The 26,665-nt window shown below is 40.4% G+C and overlaps 1 protein-coding gene across 1 annotated transcript in view; it reads right to left on the bottom strand.

Moving 5' to 3' along the window:
- Positions 1–26,665, bottom strand: part of LOC128734526 (sex peptide receptor) — a 97,814-nt gene that overhangs the window by 46,169 nt on the left and 24,980 nt on the right. The window contains exon 2 of the mRNA XM_053828768.1: positions 25,152–25,282. Coding sequence (XP_053684743.1) covers positions 25,152–25,282 — 131 coding nt within the window. The remainder of the gene's footprint in view (positions 1–25,151; positions 25,283–26,665) is intronic.

Raw genomic sequence — 26,665 nt, 5'->3', positions numbered from 1 at the left:
TCGATCGCTGGGGCCCCATGATTTATGAAATCACCCGATTTGATGATTGAAAATTCAGCTCCAAATGGGACTGTTGGGGCCCCGAACTTTAAACCAAAGTTTCTCTTTCAATTAAACTTTTTCTATGACTCACGAATGTTCGATCGCTGGGGCCCCATGATTTATGAAATCAACCGATTTGATGATTGAAAATTCAGCTTCAAATGGGACTATTGGGGCCCAGAACTTTAAACCAAAGTTTCTCTTTCAATTAAACTTTTTCTATGACTCACGAATGTTCGATCGCTGGGGCCCCATGATTTATGAAATCAACCGATTTGATGATTGAAAATTCAGCTTCAAATGCAACTGTTGGGGCCCCGAACTTTAAACCAAAGTTTCTCTTTCAATTAAACTTTTTCTATGACTCACGAATGTTCGATCGCTGGGGCCCCATGATTTATGAAATCAACCGATTTGATGATTGAAAATTCAGCTTCAAATGGGACTATTGGGGCCCAGAACTTTAAACCAAAGTTTCTCTTTCAATTAAACTTTTTCTATGACTCACGAATGTTCGATCGCTGGGGCCCCATGATTTATGAAATCAACCGATTTGATGATTGAAAATTCAGCTTCAAATGCAACTGTTGGGGCCCCGAACTTTAAACCAAAGTTTCTCTTTCAATTAAACTTTTTCTATGACTCACGAATGTTCGATCGCTGGGGCCCCATGATTTATGAAATCAACCGATTTGATGATTGAAAATTCAGCTTCAAATGGGACTATTGGGGCCCAGAACTTTAAACCAAAGTTTCTCTTTCAATTAAACTTTTTCTATGACTCACGAATGTTCGATCGCTGGGGCCCCATGATCAAATGGGACTATTGGGGCCCCGAACTTTAAACCAAAGTTTCTCTTTCAATTAAACTTTTTCTATGACTCACGAATGTTCGATTCTATGACTCACGAATGTTCGAATCAACCGATTTGATGATTGAAAATTCAGCTTCAAATGGGACTGTTGGGGACTCGAACTTGAAACCAAAATTTCTCTTTCAATTGAATTTTTTCTACGACTCACGAATGTTCAATTGCTGGGGCCCCGCGATTCATGAAACCATTTAAGTTGAGCTGTTGGGGTCCAAGCTCAGAAAATATTACTAGCTTCAATTCTGAGTATTTAAAAGTAGAATTAGTATTTCATCCGCAGTTATTTGACTACTTATAAATATCGAACTGTCGGGTTAAGCTCCATACTTAGTTTACTTCAGTGGCGATGTCTTCTCTGAAGTCTACGGTCTCTTCTTGATTCTATGATTAAAATAATTTTGGTTACTCTTTCGTCGGGCATTCTAGACACGTGACAATCCCAGCGCAGACTGTCACACTGTACTATCTTCATTATAATAGCATATTTACATTCTTAATACAGCTCGTGGTTTATGCATCTGCGCTACACGCCATTTTGGATTTTGCTAAACTTTACGCTAAAACCCCAAGCATTCGTCGATCAGCTTCTTTTAGCGTCCATGATTCATGTCCGTAAAGCGCCACCGAGAGGATTAGTGTTCTCTAGAGCATCAGTTTATGCGAATTTGCAAGCTACAGGACTTCAGCTACAAAATGTAATGCCTCCGTAAAGGCCAATTCGCAGCTGCAATTAGTCGTTTTATTTTGCGACTTACATCGTTGTCACATATCACGAGCATATCAAAATATATTCAGTTCCTCTTCGACACCAACACCATTTGGATTTCCACGCCATGTACTTCGTTTTGGCGGTGTTAATGGTAAGTCCCAATTTCTCAATAAATGACCTAAAGGCTTCTTTCGCTGCTGTACTTTTGATTTCGGTAATATCGACGTCATCCACAAAATCAAGAAGCACGTGAGGTCTCATCTGCTATTCTGACTTATAATTTTTACTCATCCAGCGTCACACGAATCAACGTAACTAGTTCTGTGGGAAAACCATGTCCTAGCGTTAACTGTCACAGCTCATTTCGTTTTACTGAATCGTATGCCGCCTTGAAATCCATAAAAATATGATGAATCTGCAAGTTGTATTCCCGGAACTCGTCAGTTACTAGACGCAGGGTAAATACCTGATCCATCGTGAAGCGACCCTCATGAAAACCAGCTTGAAACTCGCCGACGAAGAACTCAGCTAACGGACTCAGCCACACACGATAGGGAGAGCACCTTATAGGCAAAATTGAGCAACGTAATGTCTCGATAGTTTGTACTCTCAAGTCGATGTCCGTTTTTAAAATTATGGGAAATGAGGCCAATCAACCACTCCTCCGATATTTATTTTCGTCCCATATTCTATTCCTGACAATGAGGTGGCGAATTGTTTCGTACAGCTGCTCGCTCCTCGTTTTTAGAAGTACAGCCAGGATACCATCCTTTACAGCAACCTTACCGTTTTTCAGCTCACTGATTGCTTTTTTGACCTCCTCCTGTGTTAATGGCTCCACAGTTTGGCCGTCGCTCAAAATTCTTATCCTGTACCTGCTGATCTTCCTGTTTACTTCTCTATTCAACAGCGTCTGGAAATACTCTTCCACCTGGCTGCTACCGTCGTTTTGTCAGTAAGCAGGTTGCCAGCACTATCATTGCACATCACAGGCATGGCAAAATTCTTGCACCTGACCGCTTTGTAGAAACTCCGTGTGTTGTTGCTGGCGAACCTCTCCTCTGGACTGACGAGCACGTGCTCTTCGTACTGACATTTTTAGACGGTGGGTTCTTTTTTCCGCAGCTCTATCAGGACGAACCAAAAAGATTCGCGCAGAGTATCGGGCATTCCTCACATTGGAATCGTGAGAAGAAATTCTGCAGAGGATTCGCACAGAATACCTTACTTATAGAAGCAGAATTCTTATAGGAGAATCCAAGAGTTTAATCCCAGGGATAGCTATAACTCGGCACGGGAATCGCCTGCACTATGAACTGTTTTGTTCTGATGTGAAGACGCAGTAAGCTACTTATCTATATTGAACTGTTGACATCCTATCATTTATAAAATCCGCTTATTTGGTACTTTGATACTTAATTTGATTTGATACGCTTATTTGAAATATGAATGGGTGATAGATGAGGAAAACGTTGCATTGCTGGCAAAAATGCGCAGTGGCACTTATCAGAATTTGGAAAGTTCTCTTCCGGGTTCGCTGAAGCACGGTCAATAAAGAATCAAATATTCACGCTGCGGCAGATCCTCCAAGAAGTTCATGAATACAGAATTCTACGCACAATTATTTCATTGATTTCAAAGTTGCGTATGTTACCATCGACCGTAAAATCATGGCCATTCTAACCTCGCAGTGGACTTTATTAACGTGATGGTCCCTCAGGTGGGCTGTACAACATGTCGTTACAGGATGTTATGAAAGGAGCAACACACAGGCACAATCGTCAGCAAATCTAGTTAGTTCGTCTGCTTTGCCAATGAAATGGATATTGTTGATAGAACAACATCTGTGGTGGTGGCTGCAAAAACTAAAACTCAAAGTAGCGAAGATTGGGTTGAAGAAAAATGCGTCCAAACTAAAGTACCGTGAACCGCTAATATGACGCACACGCTAAAAGCTGATAACTCGGTCCTAATAACGACTGAGTTTGTTTTGTTGCGAGCATCGAGCCGCTATGCTGTCCGTTCTCCCGATACTCGACACTCGACGTGCCTGAGTCGAGTCAAGTTGCACGGGGCCCCTAATCTCAAAGGCCCGGTGGGCCCTTTGGCTCCCAGTCCGCTAGATGTGTCAATGCAGGAAGGATTTTTAACCGGGAAATTGATAGAGTGGTCAGACAAAACTGTCAAACAAAATCGGAATTGTCCTTCTGATTGTTTGTTCGACAGTTTTTTAGAGGCAAAAAACCCCCGGCTTTTTTTAAATACTGTGTTTGTACATCCATAAGCCCATGAACTATGCCGACGTATCAAATTGCATAAAATTCAGGGACCCTTGGTATGTGAATAATGCCGCGGCCATTAATTAGCTTCAATTTTAACTACATCCGACAAGGCCGCTCTGTTTCTAGCATTATCCGAGTGCTTTGCTTCGCTTCACTGTAATTTAGATGAACATGATTGTCAATGATTATCACTTGAAAGACAAGCTAGATCGTATATTTTGAAATTGAATTCCTGCTAATTAAATCCAGTGTTCAGCCTTCATTCGGCGAACACCGATTTTATTTACCATCATTAAACGAAAGCTCTGTTATTCATCGTCGTCAATTGTGTGTGACATCCAGTAAAAACACTACCTTCATAGATTATCCAGCGGCGGGGATATTTTTCGGATAGTGGAAGGCTACCGGCGGTGGCATTGATTTATGTTAGAACGGCAAATTGCTGCATCCATTTACAGCGGTTCATCGACAATGAAGCCACTCGATCGCATTAATAATGTTCATTTTCCGCTGCAAAATGCTGCCCTTGAGTGCAAAATCCATGCGAATTACTGTAAGGACGAATTGCATTTGGCCATTGCATCGACAGCATATTAATAATAATTATTATTTGCGGTTCAGGCCTTGTGCCGACGCCAGTATGGTGTTGGGGCAAATGCGAAATGCGATACAAGGCAACAACAACGGCCGGATTTGGCCATGCTGGCCCCGAGGTCCGCGATTGACCTCACTCATCGCAGCTTCCGACGGTCAACGTACGTGGATCGTTTGGAAGCGGCCGGCTTTCACATTTCACGTATCGCAGAGTGTGGTCATTCTCTCTGATTAGGAAGGCCTATGTGCTTTGAATATCCGATGCAAGAGTTGCCTTCGAAGCGAAGCAGCCAGCCGTCACGTCCTGTCCGGGTTTGGTTCGGTCGCTTGTGATACATAGCCGACGCCGCACGGCATGACCAAGGGTAGTGGTAATTGGGCGACATACTGATGGGGAATTTATCTCCGCCATAAATTTGACTCCGTTTGGGTGAAATTTATGGTATAATTTAATCAACGACCTGCGCCTCTGTCTGTTTGGGGACGGGATTTACGAGACGCTTTATTGCCGGGCTGGTCGGCACTTGTACGGGCATCTTTTTTCCTCTGCGTCAGATTTGGCGAATAATACGAGGGATTCAATTTGAAAATACTAGAATGGCGAAATTGAATTCGTAATTAAGTGCAGGGTATGGTTTTGTACCGACGACGCAGTTAGAGCGAATTAACAAGAAGATGAATTGCTAATTATGGATATCGTTAATTTAAAGTTCTAAATGAAGGACATTTTTATCCTGTACGGTCTTTGAACACACTAAATTAAAAAAGAAGAAATAAGACCCATCAAAAACTGTCGGGAGCTCTGCTATGCATAATTTAATTAAGATTTTACTATCTACGTCGAGTGATATAGAGCGTAACAGCAACGCTGTCAGTCACAGACAAGAATTGGAAACTTAATAAAACTCGAGTCATCGTCATGTGATATAGACTGTCATTGGGAATAAAAAACTTTTGCATCTTTCTCATTTTAGGAGTTCGACTACCGTCATATTTAAATGACTATATAATGTGACTTCAACTTAAGTTAACTAAATCAATGTTAGAGTGAGAGTGTTCAGTTTGATTTAAAAATCTTTCATTTTCAACTTCAAAGATGTTTCCAACAGTGACTGCAGATTTTTTCTACGAAAGAGATAATCAAGAATAAATTGTCGAGGGAATAAATAAAGACGACTGGCGCGAGCTCTAACTACATGAGAATTTATTTATCACTTGCGTTGTTCACTTCCCTTTGCATCGCAAAGGATGACATCGTTAAAGTTTATCATGAGCAAAAGTTGTTGCAAAAATTTGTGTGCGCTGGTTTCTGTGATAACAGTCCGTAATAAGCTTTGGTAACTAACTGGCAAATAAGTTATCATACAAAATAAATGAAAAGGCAAACAGAGGAGCTGTAGGTAAATGTTTACTAAATTTTAATTGATTGTGCAGCACACGACTTAAATATATTAGTCGTGGTGCAGCAGACAAATGATATTTTATTCAAACTAGAAGCTCTAACTAGGCATCAACTTTCTCGTATCGTGTAGTTAGTAATCCAAAATTCGCAAAAAAAAAGTTTTTTGATTGATCCATGGGTGGCTTCAACGTATTTTTGCTAATTTTAAGTGATCTACAGGTTTCCGTTGGTAAATGCTTTTTACTTCAGACTCTGAATTTCAGAGACTACAACCGTTAAGAAATGCACGTCGTGGAGCAAAGAAAAGAATAAATTAATAACAACATTTTATTCGGCTTGGCATAGAAGACTATACAGTGAGGAGTTTTTTACGAGGTTTGTTTTTTACGCGACTATTTTTATGCGAATTTTGAAATTTATGCGTTTTTTATGCGACCTTCGGAATTTACGCGGTTTTAATTTACACGAGACGTATCCTTCACGTAAAAAGCGACTTGAGTATATTACTTTTCAAACAAGACTAGTAGCGTATAAATCGGTTTGACTATCTCTGAGAAACGTTGGACTAATTGACCAAAAACACATTTTTAAGCGCAACTTTTGAAATGCTAGATTTTTTCTAAAAAACTCTCCCAAAACGTTTTATTTATGATTTCTTTAGATACTAAAGTGGTTGAAATCGATTTAGTGATTCTACGATTTAGCGAAAATTTGAGCACGAAATTTTTACAATTTTTGCAAACGCACACACACACACACATACACACCGATACACACACACACACACACACACCGACACACCGACACACACACCGACACACACACCGACACACACACCGACACACACACCGACACACACACCGACACACACACCGACACACACACCGACACACACACCGACACACACACCGACACACACACCGACACACACACCGACACACACACCGACACACACACCGACACACACACCGACACACACACCGACACACACACCGACACACACACCGACACACACACCGACACACACACCGACACACACACCGACACACACACCGACACACACACCGACACACACACCGACACACCGACACACACCGACACACACCGACACACACCGACTCACACCGACACACACACACACACACACACACACACACACACACACACACACACACACACACACACACACACACACACACACACACACACACACACACACACACACACACACACACACACACACACACACACACACACACACACACACACACACACACACACACACACACACACACACACACACACACACACACACACACACACACACACACACACACACACACACACACACACACACACACACACACACACACACACACACACACACACACACACACACACACACACACACACACACACACACACACACACACACACACACACACACACACACACACACACACACACACACACACACACACACACACACACACACACATTACGTCAAAATCATCATCGGGGATACGAATGCACAGGTCGGAAGGGAAGAGTTTCTGGAAAAGAGAGCCTTCATTCGACGACCAAGGATATGAAATGGGGAAGGCAACTAGAAAAAATCGCCCAACATAGCTCTAGCCATCCCAAGCCCCTACTTAGCGCCTCCACGTGGCCATACCTGGCTATACTTCAATTTGTATAATTGAGTAGCCAAGCTAGGGGGTGCGGGGTCGTGCGGTTTTCAGTTCCTAACATTACAAATGTAGTTTTGGGCAACCATTAAACCACACGAGATACGACTTTATTTTCAAGTATTACATGATTTAAACTAATATTTTAAACTAATCTATTTTCAGAGAGCGAAATAAGGCGCTATATCCTTGGCCAATTGCAGCCTGGCTTCTGGTCTAAATGCCATTAGTTTATCCCTGAGGGTCCGGAGTATCACTTAACCTTTATTAGCAAAGATACTCCCAACGACTGTAAATTAATCATTATCTATGTATATGGGAGTTAGCTGTATAGGTCCAGTTAGCTTCGAGGTACGATGCTGGTCTAACAAGCTAGTCGTCGTATGTTCGAATCTTGGCCAGGCGGTGCTTGCTAGTTAGAGTCAATAGAATCGTTGCACTGGCCCCGTAATTTTCCTGTACTCTAACAACCGGCTGCGAAGTCTGTCGATAAAGAAGGGTAATGTCTAAAGACGGTATAAACCCATGGCTTTGCTTTGCATGTATATGGGAAGCGTTTGGTACGGGAGGTTCACGCTTTCTTCCTTCCCCTTGATTTCAAGCAGTTTAATGGAATTAGGTATTTTTTCTGGTTCCACTTGATTCCTTGTAATTCTCTATGCGGTACATGCTGCGCAGTTGGCCTGGTCGTTGACAAGAAAAATGATTGATTCAAGTAATCGTCATTTTCCAGGATGCCTTCAAGAATTGGCTGCGTTAGTGTGAGATTAGATTAGATTAGAAGAGAGCCTTCACTCGACGACCAATGATAACGGATTGAGGTTGATAAACTTCGCTGCATCCAGAGGTATGGCAATCTGTAGCACCTACTTTGCTCGCCGAAATATCCGAAAGCACACCTGGAAACACCCGAATGGTGAAACGTGCTCCCAGATCGACCATGTTTTGATTGATAGCTGACACTTTCCTAACGTCATAGATGTCAGGTCCTTCAGAGGGCCCAATATCGACTCTGATCATAGTGGTATGTAAGATTCGCGCTGTCGAGCGTAACAAGTTCCAGAAGACAGAGAACTATGCGGCTGAACATCCAGCGACTATCGGCTCAGGGCGTGGCCACAAAATATACCCAGAAGCTTGGTGAGAAAATTCAACAACCAATGAGTGAAGATAGTAATAGTATCCCTGACTGACGAGGCTATGGTGGCTGCCAGGTGGAAAGAGCACTGCTTCTAAATGGTGCATGAAATGGAGAAAGCGTCAGACACCGAATATGAATTGAAAAAGATGGTCAAGCTGTGAAGTCACCCACGCTAGTTGAAGTTAAAAAGGTAATAAAAGAAAATGAAAAGTCTGCCGGGAAGAACGGAATTCCGATCGAACTTGTGAAAGTGGAGAGTGAACAACTGCACAAAGCAATCCATGCCACGATCGAAAAAATGCGTCAAATCCTTGACATATTTCGAGAATACAACTTGCACACTCACCATCTGCTTGTGGATTTTAAGGCAGCGTACGATTCAGTCAAAACATATGAATTATGGCAGATAATGCCCGAACACGGCTTTCCGATCAATCTAATAATACAGTGTCGTACAACGTAGGCAAATCGAAATCAAGCGTCAGAATAGCTGGTGAAATATCAGATGCATTCGTGACGTAAGACGGATTGCAACAAGGCGATGCATTCTCTAACCTACTGTTTAATATCTGGAAATTCTGGTAATATGCGGCAATGACGTACGAACTATTATTAGCTAAAATTGAACGTCTCGGAGCGTCAATACACTTTACTTAGTAGCTGAAATCTTATCTCGTTGATCGCTTGATTAGGCCACATTAAGTCAGACAGTTTCATTACATACCTTGTCTGGAGTTCCGCAGAGGAGTAACCTGGGACCGCTGCTGTTTTCTATATTCTGCTGCAATAACGTGTGCTTCACTATCCCGCTTACTTGATCTCATCTAGGTTGATGATCTGAAATTATTTCTAGTCATTGGAACTATGTCTGACGGCATTGAACTGCAACGATTCTTGAATATTTTCTCTCACTGGCGCTCTATTGACTATTAGAGTGTGTCGAAATGTTTTGTGATTTCTTTCACACGTAAGAAAAGCCCCATATTGTCTAACTAAACAGTATCTGGGGAAATACTAGAGAGGAATTTGGAGAAATCACATCGAAGCAGTACAGGCCAGGTTCCTTCGTTTCGCCCTTAGGTTTCTACCGTGTCTAAACCTCAACCATTTGCTAGCTAATGCCGACTGCTGGAAATCGACACACTGGCAAAGGGGCAAAATATTTTCCGAGCCATTTTCGTGGGAAAGCTACTAACAGAAGAAATGAATACTTCAAACATACTATCCCTAATAGATTTAAATGTGCCCTCCAGAAACCTAAGATTCTGTGATTTTCTGCGCCTTGCATTCCACCGCATTGATTATGATCAAAACTAGGGGCGATGTTTGACGTCTTTAACAACGTGTTTGAACTATTTGACTTTTTAGCACGATTTTGACGATTTAGCAAGTGATACTTTTAAGAATAGACTAATAATGAGTACGTTAGTAAAAAGGCTAATAGTGTAGGATGTTAAGTTAAGAATGTGTTAATGTTGAGCTAAATTTCTGCTATATTGATATTGCAATTGTATGTATGTAGTATGCTATAGGCCTATAGGCCAGATAATGATTTGTAATAGTGTCAAAGAGTCAAAAAATAGTGGGGATTTTATACGCACTTCAGTGTCGACCTCAAGTGGGCATTTTCCCACTCCCAAGTTTCTTTGAGACCTGTAAAGGTCAGATGAAGAAAAACGCAAACCTATTACAGTCACGAACTACTAATTCTGTTAATGTTAGCACTTTTCAAGCTAGCTGATAAATAACTAGATGTTCTTCTAAAGAACCCATTTAGAGTATACCGCCAAAAGACGGATTCGCATCTCATTTCGATCACGTTTCTACTCCGATTCAAAGCACCAATTGTGCAGAATTCAATCCCTCTTGCTGATTTTAATTGATTTCGATACGACTCACTGAAATCGAAATTCGGTTCGGTTCAACTTAATGCAGTTCGAATGCATTCAAAATAATCTGAGCAAATTACATTTCAATTATGCAACATTCGATAACCAGACATTTGGAAAGTCTTATTTTAACACCGAAATTAATCAGGTAAAATAGTCATGCCACAATATCCAAGGAGGAGATATACGAACACCAGAGAAGAATGCGAAAGACAATACTCTTCCACTGAGCGACAACCAAATTTAATACGACAATTAACAAAAGTTTGCACATAAATTTGGCAAAACAAAAGCGTACCGCGTATGTTACCAACCGAAAGGAGCCACAATACATAGCCAAACTTGTCGGTTGAATTTAAAAATTTCACTTATTCGGAGTATTTAAAGAATAAGTGAATTAACGAGTTCAAAGTTTTCAAAAAAAAAAGTCATTCCTCTGGGGAGCTAAAACGTTTCGCCGTGCACTTAAACTGGTATAAAGAGATTTCTAACTATACGGAAGCATCGTTAGTCGGCGATTCATCCGATGCAGAAGAAAAAGTTCTCTACCAAATGGCCATTCCTGTGGGATGCTGTCTGTCGTGATGAATGATGAACAGCATACAGCAGTTGCGTGAAAAAGAAAAAAATCTCCCGTACAGTTCCTTTCAGGCAGAGATTGCCAAGCGTGCCGTGGTCTGTTCTGCTGTCCGCGTCAACCATTCGTACCATCACGTACTTGCATGAGGACAAACCGCTGCTGTGCTGCTACCAGCCAGTGCAAACTTCCGGCTCGATTTAAGGCAATAATCTGCTTGGTACATATTTACGTGCACTCGTTAGTGGGGACCTGGCTGCTGCTGGGGTGGCTAGCTTTGTCCCATCCGCCGCGGATGTTCTTTTTCTATTCCTTTATCAGCCTCTGTAACCGACTGCTTTACACTATGTTGTTTCAATAAGGGATACCCATTATTTCGTTTATTTTATTTTTTTAACGCTGGCAAACGATTTACTACCCCCACCGAATGAGGAGGCGCAACTTTCGCGCTCGGTGTGCGGCCTCCATAAAAGCAAACAAAAAATAATCCTCCGTAAAGGCGTCGAAGAGTGCCGCCCAAGAAGCGGCTAATGCCAGTGTTATTTTTTCCGCAATTTGTATCGTCGCCGGCGCGCGGAAAGCTCCGTAAATGAAATAATTTATTATTCCATTTTATTGTTGGTAACACATAATGCTATTAACTTTATGGCCATTAACATTAATGATGTTTGTAACGGAGTAGGTCAGTGGATAAAATGAAACGAGATTGACTTTGGCAATCCCTTTCGTATACTGAAGGTAAGCTTTGAAGGATTGACCGTGACTGATGTGGAAAAACAACCAAAAGCCGTGAAAATCCTGGGATGAACCCCGGCAATATTGTTGTTGTTTTCGGATAACATCTAACTCGCAGTTGCAAAACTAGCGAAGCACTTTTGTTATGGGAAAAGCATTCCCTGATAGGAATGTTTACTTTCGTATCGTTTAATTGTTTTGGCAAAAACAATGTTGTGACATGCTGTTCTACGGACAGCTCATCAGTGCTTGCAAACATTAATTTCAATTTATAATTTCCCACTGCTATCTATGTCAGCTCATTCCTTACTTAGTTACACTCAGTAAGAAAAGATAAATAACGTTCCTCATTTGTTTGTACAGCTACAGAGTAGGGACAGGCAAACCGATCCTGAGAGAATCATTTGGATAAAAGAGTAGTAAAACAGGGGTAACGGGTAAAGCAATAAGAACGGACAATGTTGATTCAATTTCCTTAAAAAAAATGGGGAAAAATGGAAAACCTAAGACGACTATAATGGAATTATGTTTCTTTTTGTCACATTTATCGAGCGAAAGCAGAATGCAAAGTTTTAGCAGTGACAAATGTTTTCAATTAACACACAGTCGATGACGGTTTTGTCGTCTGGCAAAACAACCTTCGGTGATGTATCAGAAGACTAACCCCAATGCTGACTAAAATTGTCAATTTGTTCGATGACGAAAGGTTTATAACCTTTATATGATTTTATGGGGTCTCGTTAGGCCGACCGGATCAAAACATTTTTTAGTCCGACACAATGATAAATCATGCGAATTACGTTTTATGTCAATAGAGACAACAATGGGCAGTAATTTACGCTTGTTTTGATGGTTGGGACGCCTCTATAATCGGAAACAAATATTTTCCAGTTCAGTTTTACGAATTTTACGACTTATTTCTCTTTAAACTGGATTATGTTTAGCGTCGGTACGATGCACATCTGTAGGCATAAAATAGACTCTACAGTCCGGCACATACAGTCTAACCGGGATACGAGCAACCTTAGTGGAGATCGAGACACCAACATAAAACCATCTTCCAGCATAAACTTCTCACAAGTACATTTAGACGTCATCAAATCAAAAAGAAACACAGATCAACTACGTTTTTATTGGCAGGCGGCACTTCTCAGAAATCATTAACGCCAGATCCTACCGAAGCGTCTTGGCCCACAACCTGGTCATAGTTGGGATGCGCTCAAAACTCTCCACTGTGAACAACATTCCTTATTGGCGCAAGCCTCGCTTAAACCTTGCTTCAAAGCTGCATATGATACCATCGATCGAAACAGGCAATCGAAAATCATGGATAGCTTATCAGATTGATTCAACCAACTATGGTTGGTACACAGTTCTGTGTACGGATTTCGGGTGGATTCTGCCAATGTGATGGCCTTGTAAGTGCTACACAATGTTATGAACCAAGCGGATATCAACATACGGAACACTATCTTCTTCAAATCTAGTCAGTTCGTTTCACGCACAAGTTTGATTTGTCAACCCGAAAATGAAACCAAGAACAGCCAAAGCATGAGAAAAATCAGAGGGGTTGTGTACAAGACACGACCGCATATATAGGTGACGCAGGACTACGTAAGTCTCTTTGTAGTGATAGTAGCATGTATCCATGCTTGTAATCATTCGATTTTTCATGTATACATGCTATATGCAACATATATACATGCTACATGCGTTGTATGTAACATTTATCAAAGTAGTAACATTGCATACTGTCAATTCTCAAAAGATTGTGCATTTGAAAACAATTTAGCAAAATCAAGAACACAAACTATTACTTTCCTGCTTCCTGTTTTTATTACCCATGGTTCCCCACGTTGAAGGGATTTTACCAATTCAATCCTATTTTATCAACAGCGCATCTTTTCACTACATTTATAATGAAACGGCAAGCATGCGTATTCATACAGAGTCGTATTATAACCGAACACTACAGCTGTAGCACATTTTTCCAACACAGATATCAAATTCGCCGAGGTTTAATAGTCTCGCAGTAAAGAATTTGCGATCTATTGGGATGACGAACCTGTGTCATTTTTTCTATCACACTTCCCTAACACAGACATCAGATTGGACTAGGTTTAACCGCGTTCGTAATAAATCTGTTGGCACGAGGGGGCTTTGTCACTCTTTCTGGCGTACTTCCCAAGCAAGGACATCAAAATGGTCCGGGTTGAACCGCGGTGTTAAGAAATCTTACTGAAATGAGGGAATTTTGTCACTTGTCTTGGCTTACTTCTCAAGCACAGATAGCAAATTGGTATAGGTTTAGATCATCGTAAAGAATCTTCCAATAAATCACGAAGCGAGAATTCTGGTAAAACAAAGGTTCATTATTTTCAATTTTTCACTAGTTCAACATCAAGAATCCATACTTTTCTTCGTTTAGGTTAATTTTTAGAAGATTTTCCGATCGATTGGTGTAAGAATATTGAAAATCGATCGGAAAACCGCTGAGCTATTAGCGCTCAAAACCTTTCATTTTTCGTGACACTCGCATTTTTCGATTTTTTGGAATGACACCCTATCTCAAAACTTGCCGTAAGACGTAGTCCTACGTCAAAAGAGGACCGTCTTCGCAACTCTCTCTCAGGGTTTTCTCGCAAGAATAAGCTACACAGAAAGAAATTTCATGGTAGGGTATACTATATTAGAACGTTAAGGTGAAGGTCGTCAGAGGCCATCTGCTTTTCTACTGATTTCAGTACTTGTTTTCACCACCGTTTTGTTTATGCTAAGTTGCAAGTAGTAGGTAATAATCTGTTATGAACAATTATGAAACGTAGAATCGCGTATCTATTTTTGCTGTTGAACTAGATCCGACAGTAATTCTATCAAATAAAATGTTGTTTACGGTGAATTTTATTATCAGAGAATTTTATAAGCATTTTTTCGACACTTTACGACCGTTAATTCGTGAAAATTATTGGCCAATTTCACGCTCAGCGTAAATATGGCATCACTTCCGTCTCCTTGGTAACGTATCAACAACGACGGTCGCGGATTCAGAATTGCAATCGAAACGAAGTAAAGTTTTTCATATCAATTCAAGTGAACAGTTCGGGCAAAATCATTATAATATCTTACTAAATAACTGTTCGGGTGGTAAATTAGAGTTTTCTGTGTTTCAAGTTGAGTTTCGCGAGTGATGTGATGAATGGAACGGCCAAAAAAATTAAAGAAATATCGACGGCGAAAAAGTGAAAATATAGTGATGAATTTAAATTGCGCAGAAATCCCAGTATTTAGTGTAAGTTATGCCCCAAAAAGTAATAGACACTATAGAATGCAATGTTTAGTGCTTCGAGTTGCAAGATCTGATTACGGCTAGCAGGTTAGTTGGACTAATTTTATTTTTTTGTGGTGGTTTCCCGAGTCTATGGGAGCATGTTGATACACTGAAGAAGGGAAGGGAAGGGTGATATTCGGTGCCATATTGACTCTGACGACCTTGTCCTTAAAATGAAAGAACGCACCAGTAAATATTGGCTAAAAAGATTTCTGTTTAGCCCTAGCGTTGCTTAATCAAATTTATTATACGTTACTTTCGGCGTTATTTCAATGTATAACAAAAATAATAGATTCGTAGTAAAAATTTCTAGACATTACCATGAAAGGTTATAAAATTGTCTGAGAACATGTTGCTTATTCAAGAATCATAGTAAATCTAATTAACTTTTTCATGGTACTTTCAATAGCAATATTCAATATTTCTGTGTGAGACCCACAGAAATTGTATGGAAAGTTTTCTCAGTGTAGACCAAATTTAAAGGCAAAGATTTTGAGATTGAGGAAGTATTAGGATGCAAGTTTTTAGCAAAATTTGTAAGTTGAGAAACGCTTAACGAAATTCTATGAGATTTTGCTGCTAATATACGATTTCGTCGCTATGGATGATGAAGCAGTTAGGTCGTTTTAGGACCAATTCTACAAAAAAATAGACCTCGTTCGGTCGGCAGAGTTAGAGTCTCCGAAAGACTGTAAAATAATAAATAGGTCAAAGTTCCGAGAAATAATTCTCGTTTGGCAAGCACCCTGCAGGTGCGGACTAACTGTATAACTTTTGCAACCTTGAACCAGAAAAGTTATTAAACAAAGTGCTTTCAGAAAAAGTTGCTGCCTTTTTTGGAATTGCATGAGGTTGACCAATATTTTAGTCCGTTTTGGCAAGCTATCACTATTCATATTCGACCAAACAGTTGAACCACGTTGTATGGCAAGTGGGAAATGTAGAAAACTTAAATACATATCAATGCAATTACCTCAATGAATTGACCTCTTTTTCGGCCAACCAGACCATCAGTGAGGTAAGACGTGAAACAGATTGTCTGACAACGTCAAACGCAAAGTCGTCACCGTGGTGTCCAAGGAGAGGAATTCAGCCAATACCCCGGAGCTAAGGTCAACTGAAGCAGCAGCACTAATCGACTGTGAAGGGCAAACTAAAGAAGGATAGAATTTGGAAGACATTTTCAAACGAGAAACGTGCGAGAGATTTATCAAACCTTTGATCATAAAATTTGGTTCACTCAATCAAACTACAGTAAAAGCACGAAACATGCTGTCGTTTGATGTCTAATTGCGTGACTTCTCGAATTTGCTCCATCAGCTTAGATTTTGGTGATAATTATCGGGGAGAATTTCGCTTCAGTTAGTTCGACGTCTGGCAGACAATTTTTACCGAGTTGTGACAATAAAAAGACAGAAACAGAGATTCAAATTATGCCAAAAAGACTTGAAGCATCATCTAAAAGAAAATTGTAGACCTTGTCAACGTAAATAACAACATAGTTTGCATTCTGAGTAGACGTTGTCTATCGCACTCCTGGTAAAGTCACCATCAAGCACCGACCGACCGTTCCGTACCACAACAAAGTTGAGGGCAAAAAGTGGTCAACCTTACATCAGCAACAGCATTCACGTTCACCGTAATTGCATTTTCCCTTCGACACATCGACAATTATAAAGGTGACGAGAAAGTGGCAGTAGCACAAAAGCAAAGCGTAATCATATTTCCAATTAAGTTTACACTCTCGCAAGATGTGAATTCGAGAAGGGACAAATTGTCAGCCAGCATGCTAGAAAGATCTAATTCAACGAGTGGTACAATACCACTTATTACCCCCGATTTAAAGCTGAAACTCTACCTTTCTTTTGAATCATTTTTTGAAGTGTAATAGACAGGGATGCTGATATTTTTGTTCTGGCAAAAAGATCATTAGCGTTCAAACATTCAATCCCTAATTGCTAGTAAAACTTCTAGAAAATAAAAATCTTTTACCAAAACCCTTTTTAGTCAGCCAACCGTAGCTAATGCCGTTACAAATTTAATTAGAGGGACTTTCTCCCTCTGAAATAAATTATTCACAGACCGTATTCTCGACTTCGATGTCTTCAATGTCATTGTTAGATGCTAGACTGTTTTTTACGTTCTTCTAACCAGAACTTTTTTTAGACAGTGATAATACCGTCCCGTTATTAGTAGAAAACATCATGAATGAGAATTTGAAACAATGTACACAGGCAAAAAAGAACAAAACTGATCAACCTTCAACTTCTCACGTTCCACCCACAGGCAAATCAATCAGCACCGCATAAGCTTCGGTTTCCTGCAGTTGCACTTGACGGGTGGTTATTATGAAAACTATTCTCCCAATCTGCTTTGCATAATAGCTCACTTGAATATGAAAAAGTTCTGTACCGCACTCGCGATAGTCCAGTTACTGTACCGACCGCGAGGGCTGGGTTCACATCATCGCTCCTTTTTCGCTTGCAACTTTTACGGCGGATTTCATCAGCAAGTAAGCTTGACACTCGGCAAAAGAAAAGCAATAATAAAAATCCAAAAATCAGCACACGCGCCTATCAACTGTCACAACAGGAGCTGTGGCTGTGGCGGAATAAACAATAGATCGAAAGCCGCGTCGCACAGCTTGACGGAGCGGAAGAGGACGCTACCACCACCACCACCGCCCACTCCATATCCATATCCATGGATGGAACAGACAGGCTGCTCAAATATGTGCATAAATTATCATTGCATCACATGTAGCATACAATCACCCACACAGCAGCGGCATCGAACATCGCAATTCAATTATCGACCTACGAGGAACGGGCGAAGCGCGAAGCCTCCATTGTATCAGAAGGACGAAGTGAGGCTGCCAGGGTATCGGAAAGTCAGGGAAGAGTTACAGCATTAATTAATACCCGTTTGATGAGGCACACTTTCGCTGTGGGAAATTTGCGCCTGATTCTGAAAGCTGGCAGCAAAGAGCCGGCTCGTAAGAGAACGGACGAAAATAAAAGCGGAACAGAATTTCCTATCGAAAACAGCGCTGCGTGGGTAGCGAAAATCCGCCCCCTTGCGATTCCGCTAGCATGTTTAGCGCATTCGGCTAATCGAAAAGTTAATTCGTTCGTACCTCAAAATCAATCTGTTACCCTGTGGGGGAATCAGAATTTCGCTGACCACGCCGCTGCGCTGGATGGAATGAACTGAAATGCTCCTTTCATCGCCTGGAGAGCAGCGGAATTTAGATTAAATTTCTAGAGTTGGTGATAAAGGGTTTTTTTTCGAAGCACTTCCTTCAACTGTTGTATACCAGTTTTGGCGTAGTTTGCCACATACTTCAACTAATCTGGTTTTAATTCCATCGATCGGCGATCGACGGCGGAATTGAAATCGAATCAATACAACGTTCAACGGAGACTCTCTGTATTTAATTGGTGCTTTAGTGCATTTCTTCAAACTTTTCCCAAAAGAAAAGTTGAAAATTAAAAAGTACTCCTTCTAGCTTCGCATCCCCAATGGCGTTACTAGTTACTGTTACTCCTCGTAAGAAATTGTTGCACTTTATAGCCCAGGGAAATAAGTTTCAATTGAATGAACTAATCGCTCCCACGATCCTCCGATGTGTGGCGCTGAGGACGGATTGAAAAGTCATTTCTTGAAAGCTACCGACAGCTGTTGGTTGATCGGTTTCAACTGAATTTTAAGTTGCGCAGAGGGGATGGCAAGGGGATAGACAGTCCTGTATGTTATTGCTACCGAAGGTGCGATCCGTCGAGCGTACATCCAAATGAGAGGAACGCTCTTCGGCAAAAGTAACTAACTCCTAGCCTTCGCAGTTTGCAACGGTGGAGGTAATCTACACCAGATTAAAAACGGAGACTAGGAGGATTAAATTACAAAATCAATGCGTCAAAAACCAAATAATATGGTACAAAGAGGCTCCAGAGAAAGCAACATTTGCCTCCAGCGGACAGTGACTATTGACGGCGATTAGATGGAAGTGGTTGATGATTATACATACTTGGGATCTCTTGTCACCGCCTATAATAATGTGAAGAAGGAGATTCAGTGACGCACTCAAGCTGAAAGTCGAGCCTATATTTTCACCCGTTAGACGCTAATCAGACCGGTAGTCGGCTACGGACTTAAGATTTTTGGCGGAGTACAAACGCAAAGCGGAGATGGCGCAGGCGTATAAACCACGAGCTGCAGGCACTGCTTGGAGAGATTCTCATTGTACACTTGGCGAAAGTTGGGAGATTACGGTGGGCTGGGCACGTCGCAAGAATGCCGGACGACAGTGACTGAAATTTGTTCTCTTCGAGAAACCCATCGGCACCCGAAAAAGGGGTGTTCAATGTACTAGATGGCTCGATCAGATTGTAGCTGTAGGCACAGTTAGAGGCAGGATGAAGTATTCCCTTACCTGGGAGAGAAGCGCTAAAAATGAAGGCACAGTTAGCAGCAGGACGAAGTCTTCCCCTACCTGGGAGAGAAGGGCCAAAAATGTAGACACAGGACAGTTCTTCAGGCCAGCGACTTCAAGGTTTCTTTTTCACAAAACCACGATTTTGTATTTTTAGTACCGTCAAACGGGGTAACTTGCAACAGTTCTCAACTATGAGTGCAAGTGAAAACTTATCTGTAGTACATTTGAGGACATTTAATTAATACAAAGTTATTAGGGGTAACTTGCAACAAGCAAAATTTTTTGGAAATTGAACGAATTTAAAGATTCGCATGAGTTTCTTTTGACTTGTATATGCAAATAATAATCCGACTTGCGATTTTTAATGCTTTTGCTATGAATATATGCATAAATGTCCTATGTCACGTTGGTGAAAAAAATTTATGAGCTCCGTAACGGAAATTACAGAAATAACGTTTTATATTATTCATGCAGTTGATATTCCTTGTCTGAATCCGATAGAGCTGTCTTCTTTAAGGACTATTCACATATTACGTAACACACTTAGGGAAGCGAGAGTTGTGTAACAACGCATTACACGTCGTATATCCACTGCAAAATCGGGTCATGAAGTGAAGTAATATATGAATGTTCATGACGTTACGAGTGATCGTAATTAGACACTGTCATATTGCTGGTCGATTCTCTCAGTAAGATTATATTCGTTTTGGTCTCTTCTAAAGCCATTTTCAGTATATCCAGAGAAAAACTGGCATATTTCCGACTTACCGAAAGTATCTTACACTCTTCAGGTGTGCTTTAGTATTGTTTAATGAAAAATTAAATAATAACGTGTCTCTTGAAGGTAACGGAACACAGCTTTTTATATCTACCAGCTGTTGCAAGTTACCCCGTTTAAGTACTTGTTTTACGAATAACGTGGTAACAAGTAAGATAAACAAAACTAGTCATCGTAAATCAATTATTTTGTTTCCTTATTGTTTATTTTACTATAAAAAAATGTATGTTAGGCTTCTTTTATTTGAAGTGCCAGTGGGCGACACAAACGTTTTACTGACGAAAGATTGACAATGAATTTGACACCATCTTGTGGGATTTTTAAAAATCACCAACAGCAGAAAATCAACATAACAATATTTAAGGCTTCTTTGAACTGTTAACAACAAGATTCAGTGACTGATATAGATCAAAAATTGAAGTAACAGATCAAAAAGTATAGTAAATTGGATCGATATAGCGTTGTTGCATGTTACCCCGCTGTTGCAATTTATTTTAAAACAATCTTAAGCCGAGCAAATTTACAACAAACCTATGTCAATGAAAGTGTTTGAAAAAGTAACGAAAATTTTCACCCCCGATTGCTTTGATTTGTTATTTTCCAAATCAAGCGGTAACCAGGGTTGCGGGGTTTGGCACGTTTGTATTATTCGTGTGTAGGGTATTGTCGTTATCGTCGGGCCACTGTTATGGTCGGGCCATCACGATTTTACAGTTTTAGTAACTCATGATATCTATGATACAATCATTGCAAAATTTCTTACTGTGATAGCTAACTTTTCACAATATTGTGAGTTTCAATCGTGTATTCAAAACACCCGTACGGAATTCAGTGACTAAATCTTCCAAAAAAAAGTTTGCCACGCGCAATGAACTTTTCTTCAGGAAATGATTCATGAAATGCAATTATCGAGATAAATTTTGAAAATGTATGAAGTGTGTTGTGCTGCACACGTAGACTATAGAAAAATCCCCTCCAGTAAGGTTTTGGGAAGGCTAAGGTGAAATACTAGAAAAGCGCTATTTGTACAGGTCGGGTCACTTGAGTAGTCATGGTTAGGCCACCATAATTTTAAGCGCAGAAGCGCAATAATCGCTAGAGAATGTCAGTCACGTAAAATGTGATGAAATGAAGCAAAATTAATACGATAAATACTTAGATTTTTGTTGTTATTTCATTGTAGTTGTACAATTCGGAAAAGGCAATTGTAGCAATACTGATTTTACAAGATCGCCAAAATTTCGCAAAAATGCAATTAAAAATAGGGTATTTGTGCATATATGAGCCGTTGTTCACGGAATTCATTCTTTTCATGCCTCTGTATAGAATTTCAATACGTATGTCTTAGATTTTCTGCGGTGGCCCAAGCTGTACAACATGGCCCGACTATGACAACATTTTTTGTCTTCACGTAAATGCCTATAACTTTTTTATTTTTCAAGCAATCAATTCAAAACTTTCCGGAAATATACCTTATTCTTAGACCTTTGCCACGATGTATTTAGATTTCCAAAATTCCTTTTGAAACGAAAGTTATGGGCGAATTCCAAAACGTGGCCCAACCACGACGACACTCCCCTATAATATTGGCAACAGTAGCCGATTTGCGAGTGTCGACACCCAGGACCGAGTACAGTGGAGAAGAATCCTTGATACTGTAAGAGCCGCCCCGGCCTTATGCTGGTAAACATCAAGTCTTTTTTCTACGATTTTTTAATTAACGCGGTTTTTTTTGACGATTTTTGATTTAACGCCGTTTTTTACATTATTTTTCGAATGAACGCGGTTTTCAGCGATTTTTAAATTCGTGCGGTTTTTTCGACGACTTTTTGATTTTAAAAAACCTTTTCCGTGAATTTTTCAATTAACGCGGATTTTTATGACATTTTTAGAATTAACGTGGTTTCCTTTAACCCGCCACGTATTTTCTGTGTAAAAAAGACTTGAGCGTATGTGGGGAAACCTTATTAAACTGAGCCACTCATATATTACTTATAAAAATCGGTTATGTTTCCTGTGTTCAATAAAGGCGAAAAAACACGCTGAACATAGTTAATTATCGAAGAATTACTGCCCTCTCCGCTGGATCAAGATTATTTCAGTTATTAGTTGGAAACGTACTACTACGTGAGTTCAAGTCATATAGCTCCATGGATTAGCATGGCTTTTACCCTGGTAGATAAACTAAGACAAATTTACTGCGGTGCACATCGCACTGCATTACTCTCCATTTAAATTAAACATCTCGGAACCTCAACACACGTTACTGAGTGGCTGAAATCTTATCTCGTTGACCTCTGTTGAATTAGGTCACATTAAGTCAGATAGTTTCGTTACCTTGTTTGGTGTTCCGCAGGACAGTAACCTCCCAAGTCACAATGGAGGTTTTATTTCACTCTTAAGATGGTTTTTATGCCCAAAATTGGTCATATATACTAGTACAAGAGTATAATAATACTCAAAATGCTGTTCTCTTTATTCTTCAATAACGTGCGCTTCATTATCCAGCGTAAAATTGATGATCTGAAATTATTTCTAGTCTTTCGAACTACGGCGAATTGCATTGAATTGCAACGATTCTTTAGCTCTCCTCGGCCAGCGGCCCTTTTGTCTACAGCAACTTGTACGTCTCTCGAAAATAATTAAAGAGAAACAAAGCCTTTCTTATATTGTTCTACTCCCGAAGTTGTGACCCTCCCATCTTTTCACACGCTCTTAATCTTATCTCCAAGTCACTTGTACAACTTCTAACGGTCCAAATGCAAGATATTATTATTATTATTATTCTATATTGGAGAAGTTTTCAGCCTGTGGCTGGTTCGCCCCTTAATGCAAGTTAATCGCAGCCACTTTTACATATTTGGACCTCCCCCCTCCCCTTTTTAGCGAACACCCCCTTTTTGTCAACCCCCTTTGCTGATTCACTTGTATCAAGAAACACGTACGCCAAGTTTGCTGAATAACAGTCAAGGCGTTCCGGAGTTATGGCGCAACTCGTTTACTTTCATATACTTAAATCTGTTAAAACCCCACATATTCAAAGTTGATTTATTTGAGATAAACAAAAATCCACTCTCCAATTTTTTGATATTATGCACAAAAAATCACGATCTTTCAAACGCAATCAACTGATTTTAATTCTGCTTGCATCTTTCTAAGATACTAACATTTGAAAACGGCCTATTTTTATCACAAAATTTAATATAAGTGTAGAAGTAAAGTAGATAGCCAATTTATTTTTTCACCAAAAGTTGCGTCTTATTGAGCCTCAAAAGTCATCTAAAGAAGTGTTTTGCGAGAAATGCAAAATGAAAAAGTTATGGAGAAAAATCGCAAAATAGCAGGGTCACCCTAGCTTGACTCAGGAAAATCGCCCTAATATGGAAACGGTTTGAAACAGAGGGATTTTGTCTTCTGCAATAGTACTCAAAATACTTCAAGCTATAAAATTGCTGAAGTAAATATCGCTCTATCTTGTTTCGTTTTGAAGATAATTTCTGGATTTTGGTTCATTTAAGGGTCACCCTAAAATAGCTCATGCCAAAAAAAGCGGCATCCTAAATCAACATTTTGTTGTTAACACTTAAATAGTCTAAAATCAACGACTACTGAGTAAACAATTTATTCCACCTAATTTGGCTTTCTGGACCACAGTGCATTGGTCGAGGTGATGTTCCTAGCAGGTTCAATTTCGATTTTGCCGATAAATTCTCAAGAAAGCTGATACTGCTGATCTGATTTGGAGCAGATCTGGTGAGGTGCTTGCAGCTGCGGACAAAAAAAGTGAGTACTCAACATTGTTATTTCACTTCCATGGTTTCCGGATAGACCCTTTCTTGCGTCCAGATATTAAAAGGCTCAAGCTTTAGGCTTAGGATAGCCTTGTAATAGAGGCCAAAATGAATGAAGAGTTAATGTTCAAAATTTCTCAATTTAGTTTCGCAGAAAACAAACAACGGCTCTCGCATTACCTGTAGATGATCCACCCATGCCAAAGTTGGCAGTCCTAATTTGTACGATACGCGATTTAAGTTTTCAACCACATTAAAATCAGTGTCACCAGTTGAAATGTTAATTATTCATGTGTTATTCATTGTTTTTCATCTCAACTAGAAAGTGGTGCGTACATAAAGCGGATTATTTTAACGATACGATAATGTTTTTATTCAATTTTCTCTAAGAACACTAACAAATGAAAACAATAGGGGGTTTCAAAATAATTAATTTTACGTAAAACCACGGGAGTCGTCTGCACAGTGCATTTGCATAACCCAAACAAACAACCTTTGTGTGAAACGCGATAAAAAATCACTAGACAGATCAGGAAGAGAGAGATCGAAAAACAAACGAGTAGGTATCAACCGTTGCCCTCAGCGACCCTGTTATTTTTTCATTAAATTTATATTTGCTCCCTAAAGTATTACGATGGTATTGAAAAATTGATTTTATCACAGTCACAGCGGAAAATTGGCTCCAACAAGCCTGCCCTACCGGGAAAGCATCACACTGGTTCCGTGCATCGGTGAGGACTATATTACCATCAATAATACATTTGCTACAAAACATTAAGCAGCTTATCATTTCGACGTTGAGTTCCTCTCGTTATGGTGAATGTTCACGCCTACTTAGGTAATGAACTGTGAACATTTAATCCTTGTGGCAGGATTTTGCGTACTTACCTCGTTCAAAGCGTTCCAAACGTAGCAGGCAGCTATCGGTGATAGCGGTTTGTAATGGTTGCCGAATGTGTACATGTACAGTAGGCCGGGTGCCGGAAAAAGTAAAGTGAACATGTCACACAGTGCCATTGCTGCGGGGAAAAATAAGAGTTAAAAGTTTCACTAATTAGTCAAAGCTTGAAATAAGTGAGTCGTTGCCTTCCGCCGTTTGGATGTTGTTTGAAAGCCGGTGGCAGTTTATCTGCCGGATCTGCTTGCTAGTGAAAACACGTGTCGGCCTGCATGCCGCAAATGCAACCCGAGCTAACTGCATGGTGATTCCGACATCAAACCTGTATAATGTAGAACTCCTAACCACCGACCACCGACCGACCGGTAGCACTTTCCGGATGAAAAAGAGGATTCTCTGGAGCGAATCACAACGATGATTTCGCTCGCACTGCACTTTGGCTGGCGAAGCGTTCAGCCGGGCAACGGCTTCCCCCCTATCATTTGTTACGGTTGACCTATATTTTTGTAGAGCTCCCCGGAGGAGGAGGATAGTACCGGATGCACAGTTCGAGATGTACCTACTTCACAGCAGAAACTGGTGTGCCTAACGGAAGCGCGCATTTGTTTCATGCAATTGAAAGCTTTTGATAACTGACAGTTAGCCCAGAATATACCGACGTCAAGATGACTATCGAAGTTTATGGTTTTTCTCAAACACGAGTACCGAGAGAGTGAAGGTTGTAGACGGCGGTATATCCACCCTAGCGTTCGAAACCGTACTGACTCTGCGGGATTTGCAGTTTGACAGGATCGGAATTAACGTCGCCACAGCACAGAAATTCTATCTGCCAACCAGCGCTCAGCATGACTCAATTGAGTGCTGCCGCATCCAAGCGTTAAACGGATTACACCGGAAAGTTCAGGTTTTTGGGATCAACAAGTTCGTAATTATCTCGACAGTTGACCGGGAGGTCGAGCGTAAAAAAAATCATGCGAACCAAAACAGAACCGATCGTTTGTAACCCTGTTTCGATTATTAACTTAAATTGGTTAAAAAATTGCCTCCCAGGCAACGGCAGTCGTTTCATTGTTGTAGGACATGGTGCTCTGTTTCATTCTCTTGTTATTTTGAATTTCAGAAAACTGTATGTGCTATAAATATTGTATCATATTGCATTATCGATAATAATTGTTAATTTGTGCGTAAGAAGCATATTGTCATAATTTTAAATTCATGACTGCACAATTAATTGCCACCAGCCGAATAATTGTCAGATACTTTTTTTTACCAGGCCTTATTGTGGCAGTATAAATCAGTCTCAGGTGTCCGCCCCGTTTCGTTTCGTTTCGTTCCGTTCCGTAAGCGCGTGCACACATCTGGTGAGTCGCCCTGGAGATTATTCTTTCTGTGCTCTGCGAAATGTCCCGGAAACGGTCGTGCTGGAAAAAAACTCCCATGCTGCAATTAGAACCGACACGGCCCGTTGCCTTTGCCGTGGACCGTACAAGCGGATGGCGCTCGT

This window comes from Sabethes cyaneus, chromosome 2, assembly GCF_943734655.1.
Source record: "Sabethes cyaneus chromosome 2, idSabCyanKW18_F2, whole genome shotgun sequence".
NCBI lineage: Eukaryota > Metazoa > Arthropoda > Insecta > Diptera > Culicidae > Sabethes > Sabethes cyaneus.
The sequence above is the reverse complement of the archived record's forward strand: the minus strand, read 5'-3'. Positions and strand labels throughout refer to the sequence as shown.